At 38.4% G+C, this 22971-nt stretch overlaps 1 protein-coding gene across 26 annotated transcripts in view; it reads right to left on the bottom strand.

Annotated features, from left to right (window-relative positions):
* ABLIM1 (actin binding LIM protein 1) overlaps nt 1–22971 on the bottom strand; it is a 271609-nt gene that overhangs the window by 114265 nt on the left and 134373 nt on the right. For all 26 annotated transcript variants that reach the window (XM_060768480.2, XM_060768478.2, XM_060768463.2 and 23 more), the window contains exon 3: nt 190–373. In XM_060768480.2, the coding sequence (XP_060624463.1) occupies nt 190–373 (184 nt within the window). The remainder of the gene's footprint in view (nt 1–189; nt 374–22971) is intronic.

Genomic DNA, 22971 nt, shown 5'->3' with positions numbered 1-22971 from the left:
CACTATAATACCTTCCTTAGTAAGAAGCAGAGCATGTTGTCAGCAGCAAAAAGGTGCAGGACATAGAGTGAACTTCAGTTGATGTTTATATAAATGTATAACTACGTCACAACTTAACACACTTTTTGCTTTTTGAATTTGTACTGTTTATGATCTCTGGGATTGTTTAGGTAGCATCAGTGGACTTACTTGCACACAGTGCAGGCAAAGCAGTTGGGATGGTATGTTTTCCCAAGAGCGGTTACGACTTCTCCTTCCACAAACTCGCCACAGCCGTTGCATCGGGTCCCATACATCCGCTGATAATCCACAGTACAGAGGTATTCCCCATTCTTAATGAAAAAGCCTCCTTGAGCCAAGTCACAACCACAGACTGAGTAGAGAGAAAGACAAGCAAATAAGAACAAATCAGTTAATCACTGGAACATCAAGGAGCTGGAAAAATACAGGGATTCAGATTTGGGTAGTGGAACACACTGTTACAATAGCTATAGAGGAACAGCAATGGCAGTTCACAGAGAAAGCCAACATGACCTTGCAGATAATATTCACAAGGCTTGGTGGCAAAGCTTTGCAACTATCTGGATGATTATACATTCAGGAGAAATAAGTATGTGTTGTATTTATATTTTGGTTTATTTGCATGAATCCAGAATATTTTATGATACAATTTAATAGTAGAAACAACAGTAATTTTTTGAAATAAACTCAGAAACTATCAGAACCTCTCCTCTACTTTATCTCTGTATTCATTTCAGGCAGGAGCAGGCTGACATATAGAAATCACCTTTGTTGCTTGGGGTCTAGTTTCAAGCAGTCCTTGAGAGACTCACTGGTTAGTTCCCATTTGAAGGACATGATATTTGTTTCTTTTAATAAATAAACTACTTACTCTTGAGTTTAAATTTAATTTCTAGATTAGACCCAGTAAACTAATGCAACTTTCATCAATGTTGACTTCCCAACTTCCCATGGATCCAGTGGGTTTACTGTAGTTGGGACTAGCAAGTGATTTTAGAACTTGGCATATTATTCATCCATACAGGAAACATACTCAGAAGCAGCCACATTCAGCAAAATACAACGAAATACAAAATTTACAGAACAGTGATATCTTTACTGACCCCACTTAAAAACTCAAAATACATCAAACGCTTTTGCATGATGTAGTTTTGGTTATTAGATGATCAATAAAAGTATTACTGCAGTGCATTTTAGATTTTGTTGAATTCAACAATCTGCAGTACAATTCTATATCCTCAAGATGTAAGTCTCATTAAACTCAGTGGACATTCACAAGGAAATCTACACACGTATATCCATAATAACTGAAAAGTTAAGTATTATCATTGTTATCATTCTCATTTCATCATTATGTTATTGAAGATTTTAATGGCCAGAATCACTGGGTTGCTGAGAGTTTTCTGGGCTGTATGGCCATGTTCCTTCTCATGAAGGAACATTATGAGAAGAAAGGAAAGCTTAGAGAAGGAACATCATGAGAAGAAAGGAAAGCTTAGAGAAGACAATTATGCTGTGGAAAATGGAAGGAAAAAGGAAGAGGGGGCGACCAAGGGCAAGCTGGATGGATGGGATCCTTGAAGTGTCTGGATTGACCTTGAAGGAGCTAGGGGTGGTGACGACTGACAGGGAGCTCTGGTGTGGGCTGGTCCATGAAGTCACAAAGAGTCGGAAATGACTGAATGATTGAACAACAATACAGTCATGTTCCAGAAGCATTATTTGCTGACATTTCACCCACGTCTATGGCAGGCATCCTCAGAGGTTGTGAGGTCAGTTCAAAACTAGGTAAGCGAAGTTTATATATCTGTGGAATGTACCGGGGGGGGGGGGGGGGGGGGAGAGAGGAAGAAATCTTGTCTGCTTGAGGCAAGTCTGAATGTTGCAATTGGCCAGCATTTAATGGCCCTATAGCTTCTAATCATGGCTGGTTGCTGCCTGCCATAGAACACAGAAATACTGGACCACACTAACAACTACCATGTCAGACTACACAGAGAAGCCATTGAAATACACAAGTATGTAGGCAATTTCAACAGAAAGGAGAAAACCATGAAAGTTAACAAAATCTGGCTACCAGTATTACAAAGACTCTAAAATTATAACAGTAAATAAAGAACAACACTCAAACACAGGAGAATTCTGACAAGAAACAATCAGGAACACCCAATCACCTCTCAACAAAGAATTTTCCCAGGCAGTAACAAGCCACACCTAAAAACTGCCAGGCCATCAAATGCTAATCAAGGTGGCCAAGTGAAACATTCACACCTAGCTCCAAAAGACAAGAGTTCTTCCTCCCACCCTGGACCGTCCACAGATATATAAACCCGATTTTCCTAGTTTCCAACAGACCTCACAACCTCTGAGGATGCCTGCCACAGATGTAGGCGAAATGTCATGAGAGAATGCTTCTAGGACATGGCTATACAGCCCAAAAAACTCTCAACATCCCAAAAAAGGTGTTTCAAATCCTGGGGGCCTAGGGGCTTTCAAATTTGTTCAAGAAACTTTCACTATGAGTCATTTGGCAGTGTTTTGTAGCAACACACACACTGGAAAAGAAATTAACCATGAATGTGGTCCCTGGAGGACTCTATGCAAGCCATGGGTCGCATTTTCCCCACCTCTAGGTTTTGAACTATACCTTGTGAATTTGCACTGCATGTCAGCCCTTGCTTTTCATATGTAAAAAAAACTCTTTGCCTATGAATAAATATTCAGCACAACTGGTGGTATGATTCTAGTAGTTCTTTCTCTGCAGACTTTCTCCCATCATTTTCCACCTCACTTATTGTGTCTAGATTTATAAGGTTTATATGCTGCTAGGCATGTCAGATTGATATGACAAACAGGGAGAGGTGTTAGTAATACTACGTAAGCAAAGCAGTTATTTATCACCCAGGGACACTTTCCTAAGTCAGAGGGAGGTAATTTGCTTACACCCTCTTTCTATTTTACCAGTGCCCCTATCAAAGCATTCAATGTTTAACATCTATCAGCACATTTTTATTAACAGCTGGAGAAGTTACTATAATTATCTACCTGATTTGAAAAAAAGAGGGCTGATAGCTAAGGACAAAGCATTGTTTTTGCCCTGTCACCTAACACTTTTCACCTCAAAGCAAAATAAATTCCCTCTGTAGGTAATATAAACTGCTGTGCCCTCTTGGAAGATGGAGTAGCCCCCTCTGAAGATGGTGTGCTGGGATGGACTAGACCCGTGTTTCTTAAAGTGTGCTCCTCCAAGTGTTTTGGACCTCAGCTCCCAGAAATCCCAACCATCTTCCTAGCTGTTAAGAATTGTTGGAGCTGAAGTCCATAACATCCAGGAGAGCAAAGTTTGAGAAACTTTGGACTAGACAGACCTTGCAGTCTTATGCGTTTGGAAGTGTTGCTTCACAATTAGCTAATGCACTAGTTCTTTTTGCTTTAAGAGATCATCTCCATTAGGTTCTTAGTGGAGTACCTTCAGCAGTCTCATTCATAACAGCCCTTTATGTACAACTCTAAGCTCCTTTACAATGATAGTACTGTCATCACTGATTACAAGATGCCCTAGGAAAAGACTCACCAACTTGGCTTAATGTCTAATTTATTTTCATCATACTGGACAAGATTTTGCATGTCTTCCTTTCGGATTAGTGAAGAACAGCTCCTGTTCATACTATCAGCTTTATCTCAACTGACTTGGTATTGTGGACTATATTGATAAGAGAAATCATGAATAATAGCAAATCCTATTGAAATGAAGGACTTCTGGACCAAGTATATCAAAGAGTCATAGTGAAAGACCTAGCAAATGATTATTTTATTTTTTATTTATTTACAGTATTTATATTCCGCCCTTCTCACCCCGCAGGGGGCTCAAGGCAGATTGCAATGTACATATACATGGCAAACATGCAATGCCATAGACATACAACATATATAGACAGACACACAGAGGCTATTTCATATTCCAGCTTTTTCATGAGGGTATTCTGGCCACCAGGGGGGCTGTTGCTTCACCATCCATTTGTGACACTGATGAAGTACTTCCTCATTCTTCCTCATGCTTGCTGGAGATTTTTATGTCATCGTAAATTAGCCTCCCCTCTTAAGCGGTACCTAAATTTCCTACTTGACAGATGCAACTGTCTTTCAGGCTGCAAAGGTTGACAGCAAGCTACACAAATTGGTCAGAAGCTCACTCCAACCTGGGCTGGCTTTGAACTCATGACCTTTTGATCAGTAGTGATCTTAATGTAGATGACTCCCAGTCAGCTGTGCCACAGTTCTGCCGACATATTTTGTTGGACATGGATAAATGGAAACACCATTACTAGTCCTGCAGATACAGGGATAATAGGGTACATTGCATCTTAATAACCTTATGAAATGCCCATCATCTTTAAATATAAAGATCATTATCTGGGACGAAAAATAAAACAAAATTTAAGATTTTTTTTGTAAACAACCTTCACATCATAATGTAAATCTGCATCAGTTTATATTAGACTAACTGCCTTCTACAACATCTTCTATGGTGTTCATTCTACAATTCAGCTCATATTGCGGAGAAATATTCTGATGGAAGAAAAAGACTAAAGCATTTTCTTCACAGAGTTGATAAGGATCTCAAGGTCCATTTAGTCCAGTGGTTCTGTACCTTTGGTCTTCAAGTTGTTTTAGACTTCAACTCTCTGAAATCCAAGTCAGCTTACCAAATCCAAAACCACTGGAGGACCAAAGGCCGGGGAACCACTGATCTAGTCCAACTGCCTGACATGTAGGAAAACATTTGCTCCTGTGTGCATGCAGAATTGCAGCCATAAATGTTCCCAAGCATAAATACAGGCAGTCCCCAAGTTATGAACATGATAGGTTCTGCAGTTGAATTTGTATGTAAGTCAGAACAAGTATATTTGTAAAGTGCACCTCCAGCCATATATATGTGTGTGTATATATACACGCATACACACATGCATGCATATTTGGGATAACATAGGGAAGAGTTAACACCCCTGTGCCCCTGTTCAGAAGATTCACCTCCCTTCATGTCCCTGTGACAACTGGATTTTGAAAGATTTGGCTTATTGTGGAAGCCAAGATTGGTGATAAAGCTTTTGTAGAAACATCATTTCCCTGTGATAACTCTTCCAAGAGCGGATTTCCCTTCCTACGGGTAGATTCTTCTCACTTCCTGTTGTCTCACCCCTGTTTTTAACTGTGAGTTATTGGATGTTTGTAGCCCGGGGCTTGTTTTATTTGCTCTAGATTATGATTTCCATTTTAAAAGAGTATTTTTACATAAGCAGCTTTTACATTTTCACAATTATAAAATGCATGTTCACGTTCAAATATTTTAAATGTCTACTATTTTATACATTTGTTTCTATTTTACCCTTTCCAGTGCTTCGTTTGACCTAAAACCTTGTCACAAAGGGACATACTGTTTCAAAAGCAGGCACAGTTTTTATCAAATAATCAAGCTTTTACCTTAAATAAAAACAGCATTGAAACTGAATTTCTGGTCATGTCTAATGTTCATTTGTGAAATGAAATGGTTGCTTTATATTCAGTTCACTCTAGCACATGATTCACCATGGCAGAATCTCAAGGTTAGGAACTCATCTAAGCACAGTAGTTTAAAAAATAACTCAAAGATAACAAATGTCATTTCTTGTTTTTTGACATCTGCTGCAAGGTCAAAAAGAAGCTGGTAAACTCTGAAGAGATCTGATGGTGGCTCACATCCTTGGAGATGTGGATGCTCTTCCAGAGAATGTCCAGATATTTGTGCATTTTCTAACTGGAAGCCATGGCATGCTCAGAACGTGGAAGGAACATACTGACAAATAACCAGTGCCTTGTAAGCAAGTCTTCCATGCAATAACAAAGTTGTATTGTCACTGGAAAGTAACAGGGGACATCTTCATCACTTTGGAAATGTTTACCAGTGCTTTCATTATTGTAGATGTGTTTCTCGGCATTACTTCTTTAACCAAAAATTTCAGAGCAAAGGCAGAAAGAAGTGAGAGTAGGAATATATTTGTACATCGAGAACAAGAAGGGCAGTTCAACATGTTCCAGCCAACCTTTTATTCAAAACTAACAATGGGCATGTGTGAAATGAAAACAGCCAAGACAGGTAAGACTTGCTACTTCATCATGCTTGAGTAGGAATCCTCTTTCAATCCGGTTTCTGCCTCCTGCAGTATTCTGGGGATTGTAGTTTAGTGTGGTTGTTAAAGGCTCTAAACTACAAACCCCTGAATTCTGCAGGAGGCAGCAACCGGATTTAAAGTGGATTCATTCTCTAGTGTGATGAAGTCATTGAATAAGAAAAAAAAAGGTACTTTTGGAACACCTTCAAGCAAAACCAAAACTACTTTTCAAAAGTAACTTTCTAAGTTCTGGGCATATTTTTCAAACAGTGAGAGGAAAACATATTTATTCTAGATGTACAGGGGAAAAAAAGAAAGTTTCTGTAATATTCTTTATTAGATTGACAAGAGGGGCTGGAGGCATTGAAATCAGAGCCGCTTGGAATCTTTCTCTAACTGCTGCCTTCAATAGAAAAAAAAAATCAGAAGCCCTGAGGCCTGCATTAAAATATTAGGATCGCTGTGAAATTGTGCAAAATTGAAATGCATAAAGTAACACACTACAGAGGCCCTGCTATCTTGGGTACATGAATATTTGCAGGATTCTGCTTCTGATTATGTATCTCAATATAATGGTTTTATGGGCCAAATGAATGAATAAAATATAATTTCCTTGGATACTTCTTAGAACAGAGGAATGGGGAGTTAGGTTGATATTTGCCGACAGCTACATGAATGCATTAAGAGGGATTAAGCAATCGGTTCACAGGGCTCCATTCTTTAACACTTCCCCAATCTGATTTATTTCAGCACACTTTATATGGGTCTTCCCTTGAAGATAGTCTGCAGACTGCAGCTGGGACAGCTTGTTATTTTTGTTTTAATCCTATGTTTTTATACACAGTTGCTCCTACACATTTGCAGATCTGACTAAAATGTTCTCTCTAGGAATCTCTAAAGACCTCATCATATGTGCTGCTGGAATCGCCAGAGATCGCGGAGAATCCAGCGGTGCCTGGCAGGGCATGGGATGAACCTGTCACCCCCAAGCCCCAAATTGCCTGACTTACCCCAGACTTCATCTCATAGGGGGAAGTGTCCATCACCCAGCTTCCTCCATTCATTCCAATGCAAGATGGGAAGCCTCCTGTGTCGCTGTGGTGGCAGCATGCGCTGATTCCTCTTCAGTTTTGCGATGGAGCCCTGCTGGAAGTAGCTCTATGTTGTGGGGCAGGAGCCGGTGAGCTCCATCACAAAAGAGAAGAGGAACCAGTATATGCCACCAATTTTTACCCCAACCTACAAAGTTCTAATTGTATTAAATTAATGCTAATAACATGGAACGTTTTTTTTTTTGGCAGCTCGGGGAACTTCATCACTTCACCAGGCATGTTTGGTTTTTCTTTTGTAAAGATGTTGTAAATCCTTCAGTGCAATTCTATGGTCAGCTTCTGGTGGAAGTTGACCATAGAGTCATATTGGAGGAGCTAGAAATTCCTATGTTTGTGTATTCTCAAGTTTTAAAAATGCACGCCTTTCCACTTTCACAGGTATACTGTAACCATAACCCCAACAAGTGTGGAAGACTGACTGCAGACTGTTAGACGGTGCTTTGAAATGAGATATAGATAGATATTAAATTAACCAATCAACTTATAAGTATGGATGACAGACATAACTCATAAATATTAACAAATAATAAGAGAACCTCTTTTGTATCAGGAAAAGCTACTGTTCTTATGTCCATATGGAATGTGGCCACTACTCCTATCCAGACATCAGGTCTACCAGTGTACTCTCCCCACACTTTTAAGAAGTCAACTGGAACATGATCCCCATTAAAGACTGCTGCCTCTGATTGCCTTACATTCTGATAAAAATGAAAATTACTAAAACTGATATTAGATTACCTTTCCTAAAGGAATAAAAATACAGAGTGCCTTAAAATATTGTTTCTTTCTCATTTGGCTTACAAATTGCTAGGAGCCCACTCTGGGGTGATCACTGCTCCAGGCTACGAATAAAATAGGGGAAGGGAAGATGAATACAGGCCAAAATTAGAGCTTCTCGGCACTGACAAATCCCCCCCTGAACAGTATGACTCACATCTTGCCAAGGAGGAGGATTCCATTGTGCTGTTTTTCTGAGAGGTTTTACTAGTATCTTTCTCCGCAGCTCTATGTTATAAATTTAGATGCTGAGGCTATCTTTATTGCAATGAGCCTTCACAGCAAACTACAGAATCCATTCCTTCCTACTTTTTCTCCCTCAAAGCTAAAATAGGATTTTAACAGTCATTCCCCATATTCAGTTCATACTAAGCATGAGGGAGGCAGAGTTTTTATAGATAGAAAAAAGTATCTCATGCATTAGTGCAGGCTGGCATCAGTCATTTCTTTTTACAAGCATGTCCCGTTTAAGGGGCTTTATGGCTGCTTGGTACTACTTTTGGAATAATTAATATTTCAGAAATGTTATGTGGTTCGGAAGGTTCACTGCTTTTATCTCCAGTCCTCCTTAGTAAATAGCATTGAGCAGTTCTTTCAACAGTACTATTTTTTTTTCTGTTATAATAGAGCCCACGACTTCTCCCTCTCTTGGATTTGTAGCTGACACACTTTCTAAATTAAAACGACTGTATCAAAATACTTGGCTCTCTGTAATGCATAACAGGGTAGCCATATTTTCATGGGTTGGTGTAAATCTTTCGGGCTGTATGGCCATGTTCCATAAGCATTATCTCCTGACGTTTCACCTGCATCTATGCCAGGCATTTTCAGAGATTACAACAACCCAGTGATTCCGGCCATGAAAGCCTTCGGCAATACATATTTTCATGCTTTCTTTGGTGTGCAATGCAGAAAACAGGCAATCAGCCTTAGAATGTGGAAGTCACAGGTTATAAATAACAAGTTACTTACAATTAATTCCTTTTACAAAATAATAATAATAATAATAATAATAATAATAATAATATAACTACATTACAATTATAAACTTAATGGGGGATAAATAGGCAACTTGTGGACTGTGTAGGAGGCAACTCAACCTTCACATTATTTGAGGGAGCACTTTCATTTCTTGGTCCACCAACCGCTACTGGAGAGAGAGCTTCTAAATTTGAGCAGTTATTCTATATTTAAAGAGGCATGGCTTCACAAAATGGTAAAAGGAGAATATAAAATGGCTCAAGGGCTGGCTCATGTTGCTTCTCATAGTCTTGTGGGTCTTGAAGCAATGACAAGATCCTTCCTTCTCGAGTAGATAAAATGACTATCTTTGAGAAATGGAAATGTGAAATATTGTCTTTCTTAACAACAATCACAAATACTATTTCTACTTCTACTGCTAACAGCAACTAATAACTTAGGGAGATGTTGAACTACACTATGCCCTCCACATATGTGTTGGTTCGAGATTTTTTTTTTTCCTGAAAGAACATCTCTAGGTCCTTCAGAGTGACTGTATGATCACCTTCTACTCTAAACTGATCACTGGATCATCTTGGAGGATCTACAAATGGCCAGATAAGTGTTCTCTCAAGAAATCTCTAGCTGAAGCTGACCACAGAGTCACACTGGAGGACCTAGCGATGTCTAGAGATAATATATTAATCAAATCTGCAAAAGTTAAACTCGCAAATGTTATTTTCTTAAACATTCAAAACTGAGAACATTCTAAAGGTTGTGTCAGTTTCATATCTCATTATACATTGTTTAAAAAACTGAAGTTCAATATGAAATAGAAAGCATCTTGGGAGGAAATGTTCCCTCATGATAGGCTTTGTTCTTCCACATGAGTCAGTGACATACAGTAAGGTGTAAAGGAACACCCACAGTCATGGAAATGTAAGACTTATATAAAAGATAATGTTCCAAAAGCTATGCACACAGTAGCAGACCAAAAATAGACATAAAAGATCATTTATCATGGACATTTACGAAATAAAGGTGAACTATACAGCGAAATCCTTAGATAAGATTACCCAGGTCTACACAGCAACTTCATGAACCAACTCAATTTTTTCCTAATGCTTTAAAATTACATCTTATCAATTTACTGGAAAGTTAATGGGTATCACAAATATGATATGCTTTTACTATTAAGTCAAAATAGTTGTTAATTCAATTGTCAATTTGTTTAAAAATGGGAGACCATAGTCTATAGAGGGCAACAGCTCAGTGGGAGAGCATGTGTTTTCCATACAAAAAGAACACATGCTCCATCTCTGGCATCTCCAAGTAAGACATGAAAGACTAAAACTCTCCAGAGAACTGCTGTTACGATAAACATACTGATCTAAAATGGATCAAAAGTTAGATTCAGTATAAGACAGCTTCCTGGGATACCAATTATCATTCTGGACCATCTGTCCTAAAGGACATTTGACTTTGTTATTCATTTTTGCTGGGTTTCCTACTGCACAATAAAAAAAAAGATGCCAACAATACTGAAATAAGAGATATGCTACATTATCCTATACAATCTTGAATGTTGGGGTCATATTTCCTGAGCAAGCAGCACTGGAATATGAATATTAAATCAACATCTCTAGCTACATTGCTAATTACTGTTCTGTGAAACTCGTGACATGATTAAAAAGCACAGTACTGTACTTTATAAAGTACATTTCAAAATGACTGAAATAATTACTTACTTAATAATTGCAAATTTTGAATCCTTTCTATTTTCAATATAGATAGATAGATAGATAGATAGATAGATAGTTTGTTATTTCTTAAAAAGGAAATGTTTCAGACCTATTTTTGTGCTTAGTTTCATTACACCAAAGTCTTTGCTTGGCATGCTCCAACTCCATTAAATACTGTGTATCACTTAATTAAAATAGAATTCTAGATAATGCCACCAAAATGCAATAAACAAAGGTTAAATGTGAAGCACAGCTGACAATAAGGATAGCACTGCTCAGTACTTATAAATTTCAAGAGCAAACAGCTTACACTTTATGGGGAACTACATCACGTATACAACAAAGATGCCATTACAATTTGGAAATGTTATTGTTGCTGGTTGTTATTCACAAGTAAGTTTGAAAATATTATTATTATTATTATTATTATTATTATTATTATTAAAAGCAATTATTTTCTTTAGTTCAATATTGCTTTATAAGGTCTCACCCAGATTATTTCATTTCTGATTTTTTTTATCGTGTCAGAAGTGACTTGAGAAATTGCAAGTTGCTCCTGGTGTGAGAGAATTGGCTGTCTGCAAAGATGTTGCCCAAGGCGTGCCCAGATGTGTTACCATCCTGTGGGAGGCTTCTCTCATGTCCCCACATGGGAATCTGGAATGGACAGATGGGAGCTCACCCCATCTCATGGATTTGAACTGCTGACTTTCATGTTAGCAGTTCAGCTGGCATAAGATTTTCACCCATTGCACCACTACTTCTCCTGATAAAAGTGAAGGAGTGCGTTTACCAGCATGTTCCTTTTGGAACATGAGGTCATGAAGTACGGGAAAGTATGGTGCAAATCTCATGTTTGCATAGGAACTGTAAGAACAACTGTGCCTATCCTACTGTAGTTCAGACTGGAAGTCACCAGTAGCATTTGGAGGTCATGAGGCATTTGGAGGTCATTCATGACGTCATGAAGAGTTGGAAGTGACTGAACAAATAAACAACAACAACAATACACAGGATAGGTTTAGATTAGGGTGTGCTCATATTTGGTAGTTCATATAATTCTGATGTTCCTTTGGAATTTTCTATATAGAACTGATTTCAACATGGGTGCTGGTGTAGTTTTGGGCATCGTGGGCATAATTCCCAATAATAGTCCAAGGAGCATTAATTGTAATGATCAAGGCTGTTTTTAAGGAACTATCACCAAAGCTCTATTTTTAATAGAAGAAATCTAAATTGGTCATAGAATACACCACCAAAGCAACATTTTCATAAACCAGGATGCCCATAATGTTTAATATTCAAATTGGTTCAGGAGGGGACCACAGAAAGGACTGGAGACAGTGGAGGATGGTAGTATTCCTGTCAACAGGATGATGAATCTGTTTTGGATTTTAATTTGAATTTTTAAGGATCTATCTTAGATGCTGAATCCAACCCCCTCCCCAAATTATGTCAGTATCTTGCGTATTTTCTTTCAAGTTCATATTAAAACTGACATTGTAAAGCACAATAGCAAAATCCATATTATATATGGAAACAACCCAACACATGCTCCATCTCTGGCATCTCTTACCATCTTCCAACTACTAAGAATTAAAAAGGCAAATAAACCTGTCATCCCATTCTCCAAATGCTACTAGTGACTTCCAGTCTGAACTACAGACAAATTAGATTCAGTAGGATAGGCACAGTTGTTCTTACAGTTCCTATGCAAACATGAGATTTGCACCATACTTTCCCTTGCAATTTTGCAGTAGTCATCACTCTCTCAAGAACATTTCTCTCCAGATTTTTTTTTTAAAAAAATGCTCATTGTACTTTTCAACAGGACATCTCCACATTAGGAGTAGGAGGCTGCATGCTTGGTGTCAGCTTTCATTTTTATGTGTACTGCATCTTTCATTCCAAATAGATAAGATAAGAGAAAGACAAGACAGACAAAAGAGGCTGCAATAAGCATGCTAAAGAATAAAACTATCTCTTTAAACTATCTCAATGTTTATGATTGATTTTAGAGAGAGGTTGTCACTCCTGACATCTTGTCAAGATAAGGTCCCAACAAGCTAATTAGGAGTGACAGTAATTATGTGTCATTCATCCATGAAAAAGCTATTGTCAGTGTTAGGCAGAAATCCATCACAGAGGATGGAGGTAAGGGCAAGAGTTACTACCAAGAACTTGCAATCCCCAAACAAAAATCACTGAACAGGTGACAAGTATTTATTTGGAAACCGCTTTAAGTTCCCTTAGGGGGAGAAAAGCGGTATATAAATGTAGTAAATAAAGAAATAATAAATATTTTAATTAAAATTTATTTTAAAAATAAGAAAAGTATCTGAGCAATTGAAACATGTACACACAGGCATGTAGCTGGGGGGGGGGGGGCTTAAGGGGCTTCACCCCCTCCCGAAACTCTCATGGTGGTCCGCGAGAAGGCCTTACTGGTACATTATTTAAGCTGTTATGTTTATTCATATCATGATCTGATTGCCATGCTCAATATATCCCATATGCATGGGGATATTGGGGTAATGATACAAAAGGTTTGCTAGGGTAGACCCTCTTTCACGCACACTCAGCCCCCTCGAATCAAACTCAGCCCCCCCCTTCCCGAATTAAAATCCTGGCTATGAGCCTGTGTACACAATAACAATCTGTTGCCTACCAGATGAGAGATTATGCACAAACCCACCTCTGTGTTAAACTATTTTATCTTATAAAACGGAGACAGTTAAAACGCCATTCCAAAAACCACTATGGGATTGTGGAGATATCAGTGTAACTTTGGTTTGACTGGCATATATGATCAATGGAACTTACTCAGAAATAAAGTTATATTAATGTAATTTATGAATTTCTGTAGAACTTTCCTTCATTTGCGAAAATGAAATCAATCCCAAAGGAAACACATCCCCCCCTCTCTACTGCAATAATAATGATAATATTGCTCCACATGCAATATTCTGACACATGGCAAACTAAGCCTCATCTTTTTCAATGAAAATAGATTAAATTTGTAAAACTAAGTAAGTCAAAGGGGTCTAAGAAATCATCAAAAGGATAAAGTACTAATGAGATCAATAGATCTTTTACTATACTTTTGTGTTTTTGAAGGTGCCCAATTACTATCCCTGGGGCCTCCTTGTAATCCATCTCTCAAAATCAGAGTCATTTCACTGAGTGAAAGAAGCACTAAAGAGATCAGTCTCAGGTCATAATCTTGTTTAATCCCCATTAAGATCACCTGTCTGGACCTTTGCTCATGATACTAGCAAGTTGGATTCTCCAGTTCACTCCCACTCATGCTTCTGTAAGTTCCATAAAAAGCCTCCCTATTTTCACCTAACATGCTTTGCAATTGCTAAATTTAAAGTACATGCCATTTAAACTGTGTGTGTGCCTTCCAGTTGCCTGTTGATTTACAGTGACCATAATGAGTTTCATATGGTTTTCTTTGGCAAGGAATACTCAAAGATGCACACAAAGTTTGGTGTCTCTGTGGGGAGGGGAAGGTAGAAAGAGACTTCCTGAAAAAGTCAAGAATCTTGTTCACCTCCTGTAGGCCAAACACTTTGCAGTCCTGAAACAGGCCTGGCAACCCCAAATACATTCCATTGTAATACATTTATAGAACATTCCTCCCACTTTGATTTTTTTTGTCGTGTCAGGAGCGACTTGAGAAACTGCAAGTCGCTTCTGGTGTGAGAGAATTGGCCATCTGCAAGGACGTTACCCAGGGGACGCCTGGATGATTTGATGTTTTTATCATCCTTGTGGGAGGCTTCTCTCATGTTCTCGCATGAGCTAATAGAGGGAGCTCATCCGCCTCTCCCCGGATTCGAACCTGCGACTGTCGGTCTTCAGTCCTGCCGGCACTGGGGTTTAACCCACTACGCCACCGGGGGCTCCCCCACTTTGAATGTGCGTTGCTAACAAATGTACATTTGTAGAGTACCAATTTAGGAGCTCCATGTACACTTCCCTAGTGAGACAGGAAAATCTTTGGGTGATTTTGGGCCATTCAGTCTTTCCAGGATATAAATATAACAAAAATATTATTTAAAATCATGCAACAAATTAGTTAGATTAGTTAGAGCTCCTCTCTTCTACCAATGTAGACATGTCCTTTTTCTGTGATGAAAACAGGGTTGTATCTAACAGGACCTTGGATATCTAAGGGAGTAAACAGGATAAAGAATCAAGGCACACTGTTGTTATCAACCATAATCTACCATTGATGCCATTACTTATGAGCAGTGGAGTAGTGGACCCAGTGCTCATAGGGCTGAATCCCTGGGAGCAATAGCATCATCAACAGGATGACATTGGTTATTATATGTTTTAATGGGTTTTGTATTGTTTTGATTTATATTGATTTTATATTGATTGCTGTTTTAAATGTTTTAATTGTATATTGTGGATTTATATGGCACCAAATTGCTGCCAATTTGTAAGCCACCTTGAGTCACCTTTGGGCTTGAGAAAGGTGGAATAGAAATATCATAAATAAATAAATAAATCCTGTCCCCAAAGCATTTTCTAACCTTCTGAGAGTATATGCAATCACCACAGTGTACACATACACCTCTGTTCGTGAAACAGAAGTGTTTCTGGGAATGACTTCTGCAACAGAAAATGTGGTACCTGAAGTAGAACCAGCATGGGAAAAACAGGGATACATTCTTACAGTACAAAAAAGAAGAGCAAAAATGGTTTTAGAGCAACATAGCCACCTACATTTTTGATTCACCATGAGGTGTTGCTATGGACATTGCTCCAGTGAGGGCCTTGACTCAAAAATTTTACCAGTGCATATATGGATTGTACATAATATGACATTTTCTTCCACCATTACTGGAAGTCTGGTCCAAATTATAAGAGAGGCCTGGAACTATCCTTCAGTGGTTCCCAACCTGTGTTCCATGGTCCACAAGAACTAAAATATGGCCCGTTGCCTCTCAGTTACTACACTGTTGCAATGAGAGCTACTGATCTTGCGAAACTGTCTTATAGTGCCAAGGCTTATTATATATGGTTTTCTGTGGATGAGCAGATAGTGACTACTGGATGGCATATGTCCTATATTGAAAACTAGAGCTGATGTGGTCTACCCAATGCAATTTTCTGTATCAGCACCCCCAATAACCAAACCAAATTTAAAGTTGGCGAAAAACTGATTTGTAACCCTTTTGATACTAATGTTTGAGAATGGTCCCTGGTCAAAAAAAGTTTAGGAACCAATGCAGGAAGATGGCAGCTTCTGCCCATTAACACAAAAGACAATGTATTCCCAAAATTGCAAACAACACAAATCCACTACAAGCCGTAGTACAAGATGGAAGCCCCTGCCCACTGCAACACACCACGATTGTATCAAACAGGAATTTGGGCCTTTCACCTGTCAGTTTAGGTTTGGTTACCTTCCTTTTTAGAAAGCTCCTATGAGGCACTAAGATTCAGAATTTTCATATAAAAAGAATGTAATGATGTTTCTAATGCAACCAGGTATTAGAAATTAAGAGGATGTACATCCTTCTGAAATTGCTGTTCAACCCTGTTTATAAATACCCTTTAAAAGATATTGAGTGATTCATAATGGTGCCAGACAGTCTGCCCTCAGAAGAATTTAATTGACAGCCAATCATGACGCAAGACAGAGAAAGGTAAGCCTCTTCTGATAAATGGTATTCACTTTTTAATCCTCACTGCATCTTAGAGTCTAGTTTAAAACATGACACAAGGCTTGGAAGTCAGAGTGTCAATTTATTATCAGGCTCATAACTATTTTTCAGATTTGTTTCTTATATATCTATACCCCCTGAATTTAATGCCAGTTTAAAATGTTGCTTTGAATTATGGATCGGAAAGCTGTTGATCTGCTATATTAATGTCCCTCATAAGTGCTAAGAAATTAAATGTGTACAATCTTTTCACAAACTTGCAGATTACTTTAACATTTCCAATTTTTTACCAAATGATTTTAATTTGCTGGTTAATGCTGATTTTTAAAATTATCAATCAAAGAGCCATCTCTTAAGTGTCATATAGAACATGTCCCAGGCATAAGGAGTTTCATGAATTGCACAAAGCAAAAACAAAACAAAACAAACCAGCACCTACTGGTTTCCAGTGGCTCACCACCATAAGATCAATATACTTTGGGAAACAAAGATGAAGTATGTGCCAGCAAATGTCAATTTTGTGCCTATTTATGCCAGATTCCAGGGCTTTGTGATATACGATACTGGATCATGTTTCCATGTTTACCACCACTCAACATTAAAAATGCTTTCCATATGAGGGGAAGCTATTCTAAACCACTAGTGATGGCATGTCTCGCAGCCGCCTCACTTTAATTGATGCTTTAATAATGCCTTGCCTACCATCCAGTGGTATGGGAAAAGAGAATTTTACTTTAATAGTTACCAGAACAATCAATCCACTTGTGGTTTAATACAGAAATCTCACTGAAATGCTACTTAGTAACATAGCAAGGCACATCATACTGTCATTAATGAAGAATCTACCCTATAAAGCAGAGGTCCTCATTTTTAAACAGAGGGCCAGGTCACAATCTCTCAAACTGTTAGAGGGCTGGATTATAATTTGAAAAAAGCATGAATGAATTCCTATACACACTGCACATATCTTATTTTTAGTGCAAAAAAAACCCCCCCACTTAAAACAATACAATAATTAAAATGAAGAACAATTTTAACAAATATAAACTTATTAGTATTTCAATTGGAAGTGTGGGCCTGCTTTTGGCTGATGAGATAGCATTGTTATTGTTGTTGTTGTTGTTGTTGTGTGCTTTCAGGTCATTTCAGACTTAGGTTGACCCTGAGTGAGGGCCGGGTAAATGACCTTGGAGGGCTTAGGCCTTAGTTTGAGCACTCCTGCTATGAAGTAAAAATGACTGAATTAGACTTCACAACCTCTGGGGATGCCTGCCATAGATGCAAGCGAAATATCAGGAGAGATGCTTCTGGAACATGGCCATACTGCCCGGAAAACTCACAACAACCTAGAGAGACAATTGTGTCCTAGCACTTTAAGGATGGGAAGCAATGAGATCATTACACAAATAAAATTTCTGTCAATAGAAGCAGGAATAGGGTGATTTCATGTTGCCATTACAAAATAATTCTGTAAATCCTCACTGAATAAGAATGGTTGTACTCAAAATATACAGCAGGATAGCAAAAATGTGAGTTGTAAATGAAATGCAGTCCCCAGCCCTGCCTGATATCTCCCTTTGCAAATTTCAGTGAGCTGGTTATGACCATATCAATTGGACCAGATTATCTGAAAGACCGTATGTCCTTCTTTAAACCTGCCTGACTTTAATGGAAGGCTTTCTCTCTGTCTCACCAGCACCACAGGTGCATTTAGTGGGAGAGATGGCCTTCTCTGTGGCTGCTCTCAACCTGTGAAATTCCCTCTCTACTCTAACAATATCACCACATCAAGAGCTGTATGTCCTGTGAGTAAATGCCCTCTGATTTTGTTGTTGAGTGCTAGTAAGTCTGAAGACATCGCTCAGGAGACTGTACTCATGAGCCCATACTGATTTCAAAGTATCAAATTCAATGACTGATATGAAATCCTACAAATAAAAGTAGTGCTATAATTAGTTATAAACACTGTTCAGAATGAGTATTCATCAAATAATGATCAGAACTCCATGTTTTTCTGAATGAATCCAGGTGCTTTCCCTACTTTTATTCTAAGAAAGCCAAGTGAATGTGTACCTCATGCAAAGGAAATTCTTGTCCCATTTCTCAAAGCTGGACTACAGATGGTTGGTTTATTATTCGATAAGGATATTCTACTTTGCACTAGAATGCTGTGAACTAGGTTTCTCTTTGATGACAGATTCCTCTTTTCCTGATTTTAATATAAAAATGCCCTCTATTAATAGATTACAGTTTCAGATGAACAGTGCCGAATCACTAATTCACTCCATCTCTAGATATGCAGGAACAATATGGAAGTTTGAATAATCCACAAGTGCAGTTACTGGTAATCTAAAGCTATTGGTATAAACCTGTGCTCACTGTTTAGGTTGGTTGCTGGGTACCAGGCACTAGATGTGGGACTACCAAGCAGAAAAGTTGATAGTAGCTGGATAACCTTCCCATGAAAATGATTTGATCCAGTATTTACCTCTACCTTTAATGCAGGAAAAGACGAAAAAATGCTTTAATAGTCTTGGCCTGTCATCAGGAGATCAATCATTATGTGGGTTTAATGCTTTCTTCTAATGTTCAGAACATACAGATATTAAGTGAATCAATTATACATAAGCCAGTGTAGTGTTGTGGTTAGAGTGGGAATGGGGATTGTCAAGTCCCCACAGACCCATGAAACTTACTGGCTGACTTCATAGTGTTGTTATGAAGGTAACTGAAAAAGACCATCTATGCTATTATGGGCTCACATAAAGAAGCTAGGATATAAATGTAAGATATATATACACATGTGGCTACTCTCACACGCATGGGTAATCTTGTATATTTGGTTTTTTAATGCTTTGCCACCTCCCACTCCATCTGATATTATATATGTTGCATACAATAGTATAAGGCTAAACATAAACCAATTAAATGGACAAATAAAGTCTTAACCCAAGTCTATTTGCTGTGTTTATGGTTGAGATGAAACTTGGGTACAAAATATCCAAGTGGAAACACCAGCATGATATAGTATTTTGAGTGCTAGACTACAATTCAAGAGATTAGGTTTCACTTCTGGTGTGAGAGAATTGGCTGTCTGCAAGGACGTTGCCCAGGGGACGCCCGGATGTTTTAATGTTTTACCACCCTTGTGGGAGGCTTCTCTCATGTCCCTGCATAGAAAGTAAATTAGAAATAACTCTTTCTTATTCCATTAGAAAGAAGAAAGGGAGGTTTCCTATATAAGCGATGGTATCTTCACTTCAGTCTTGAAAGGATAAAGTTTAACACCCTTGTAGTTGCGGAGTGAAATCAGTTTGTTATTTCACATGCTCCTACATTTTGCTCATCCTATTTTGGGATCACCATCAAGTCTTGTGACTTTCTTCAGAGGGCAGAAGAAGGGACTTATTTTTTAAAGTGAGAATTGTTTTTTATTCAGTATTATAGGCTGAATACACTATAATTCATGTTGTTTGCATATGGCTCTGGAAAACATGCTCTTCCAATATGACATCTCCATAGCACCACAAAACTCATTTTTAAAACTTGTTTGCCACACTTTTATTACTAAGCTGTAACTTGGTGACAGAGCAAGCGTCAAAAGATTAAATGTTCCAGGCAGAGTTTCCAGATCAGCTGCTTGCTATTCTGTGAAATTTCTGAGACCAGTGGGCAAGTCTTTGAAATGTCACAGTGTTGGGTCTTTGCACTGTGACAAAGACAGGGCAGATAACCATTGTGGTGTCCATGTGCATGTGCCAGAACTAGATCTGCAATAATAATAATAATCATCATCATCATCTTTATTTATATTCCATTCTATCTCCCCGAAGGGACTCAGGGCGGATTCCAAACATAAAAGGCAAACATTCAATGCCCGAATACAACAACAATGCATCCATACTAACAAAGTTTAAACAACCCAACATAAAAACATGAATTATGAATTAACAACTAAAATAAAATTTAAAAAACACACAAAAGCAAGCACAGCCTGATTGTTGAAAATGATAGCAAGGGAATTCGGCTAAAATATGGCTAACCAGGTTTTTTGGGGTTTTTTTTTGCAACCTAGAACTATATTCTTGGATGTGTCACCTCATGTTGCCTCACATAGACATATACAGAGCAGGAGTCTTATTAATCCTGCCATTTCATGTGCAGCAAAAAGTCTTACTAAATCAAATGCTGGCACAGCAATTGCCATCTTGCTTCAAATGGCATAATGGATCCAAGTGCACAAACTCAATGGCTCTCTTCTCAGTCCCTTCTCCTTATTTCTGTCTTTTGCTAAACCAGCATTGTGCAAGGGCTGCAACACATACAGGCAGTAAACCCTATCACTAAACAAGAATGAGTGGAGATAGGAGTCCAGCCACTTCACACAAAAATCCAACTTTCTCCTATTCCAACATGAGACATCTATTTGTCCTGAAGTTCCACTAGCCACAGGTTTCAGGGATCCTAAGGTAGAGAGAACATCTTTGGATATTCATATTCATATGCCAGATTCTTTGATCACACCCCCTCCTTAAAAAGGCTATAAACACATATTCTTAACTTAGGCCCCTTCCACACAGCTGTATAAAATCCACATTGAACTGGATTATATGGTAGTGTGGACTCATATAACACAGTTCAAAGCAGATATTGTGGATTATCTGCCTTGATATTCTGGGTTATATGGCTGTGTGGAAGGGCTCTTGGATAATATGAAGTGTGCAACTATTTTAAAACCTAATTTAATTTTTAAATAGATAGATAGATAGATAGATAGATAGATGATAGATAGGTAGGTAGGAACCAATACTGTGAATATTTATGAATGCAATCCTATTCCCCAGACAGGGAATTGCACTTTTGCTGTTGCTGTTTTCTGCTAGGTGACTTCAAAATGTGTTTCTTCAATCTAGCTATCCATTGCCCCTTTTCTAAATACAGGTTTTGTCAGTTGCTGAGTTACTGAGATTCTTTGCATATTATTACAAAGAGTTCATTTCCTTGAGGATAAGCACCCACTATTTCTAGCTAGTTGGCTCTTTATCAGCATTCAGTTGGAGCTAGAAATAGTCAAAGCTTCTCCACTCATGCAGTACTGCATTAAAAGCTATAACAACAGGCACAAATGGTTTTCAATGGGTACAATGGGTATTGAGAATGGTTAGGAAATGCATCAAGGAACAGAGGCTATCATAAAACATGAAATATGTAAGTGGTGTCTAAGTAAGTTTAATGATTGATTTATTATTAACACTGAAGAAGAAGAAATTCTTCAGCTATCGTCAGAAACCCATTTGAGTAGCAAAGAGAAGACATGGTTTAGACCAAGATCTTGGAAATGTTACCTCTTTGGATTACAATTCCCCAAGACTCCAAACTAAAATCTAAAGCAGATTATTCCAGTGATACAAACGCCACAAGCCTCATTCTTGATTATTCCTCCACACATTATTCTTCCACACATAAAGGGAGAATGGAAATGTCAGGAGATCTTGGATTAGGATTGTGCACATATACATTGTGTTTTTGTGCATACTTCTATCAAAGGGTGCATACACCCTTTGATAGTAGAATTCATGAAGTTTGGCACTATATTTGCCATGAGTAAATGATATGGAATCAATGGAGTTGTGGTTTAACAGGTCTTTAACCTTCTCTGCCAAAGAGCAATGGTACCTCACCAAACTACAAATTCCAGGATTCACTTCATTTCTTAATTAGTCTCGCTCCACCAAAGTGCTCTGAGAGACTTACAATTTAAAATAGCATTTACACAATATAAAAACATTCCACATAAAAACATTCAACAGTGACTATTTGGCAAATTAGATCTGATCACTTTACTTAAATGCACAACCAAACAGCCAGGTCTTGAGCGCCTTTACAAAAGGTCGCAACTCCGACATTGCTCTAACATATGGAGGCAATGAGTTCCACAGAATTGGAGCATAGGTTGAAAAAGCTCTATGCCTTTTAGCTTCCAGGTGTACCTCCCTAGGGAGAGGTACACCTGGAAAATAGGAGATTTTCTTGGGTGGATCGGGGTAACCACTGATGGAAAAAAGGAATGAAGCAGTCCCTAAGATATAAAGGTCCTTGGCCATTTTGAGCTCTAAATGTATCTTGTAAGAGATCTGATGTTCTATTGGTAGCCAATGCAGTTGTTGCAGAATCGGTGTAATATGATATCTTATAGATGATCCCGCTAGCAGCCTGGTCGCCGCATTTTGGACCATCCGAATCTTCTGGGTTGTTGACTTTGGAAGGCCAGCATATAAGGTGTTGCAATAGTCCAACCTAGTGGTGACTGTTGCGTGGATTACCATTGCCAATGCTTCTACCAAAAGGTAGGATGCCAATTTCCTTGCCTGGCGAAGATGAAAAAAGGCCTGCTTACTTATGGCAGTGATCTGGGCCTCCATCGTCAGCAATGAGTCCAGCGCAACCTCAAGGCTTTTAACAACGGCAGAAGGAACCAGAGCTTCCCCATCAAAATCAAGCTCTATAGTGTAGATGCCCCCTCGGT

Source organism: Anolis sagrei, chromosome 3 (assembly GCF_037176765.1).
Source record: "Anolis sagrei isolate rAnoSag1 chromosome 3, rAnoSag1.mat, whole genome shotgun sequence".
Taxonomy (NCBI): Eukaryota; Metazoa; Chordata; class Lepidosauria; order Squamata; family Dactyloidae; genus Anolis; species Anolis sagrei.
Note: the sequence above shows the minus strand (reverse complement) of the source record. Positions and strands in the feature narration are given on the sequence as shown.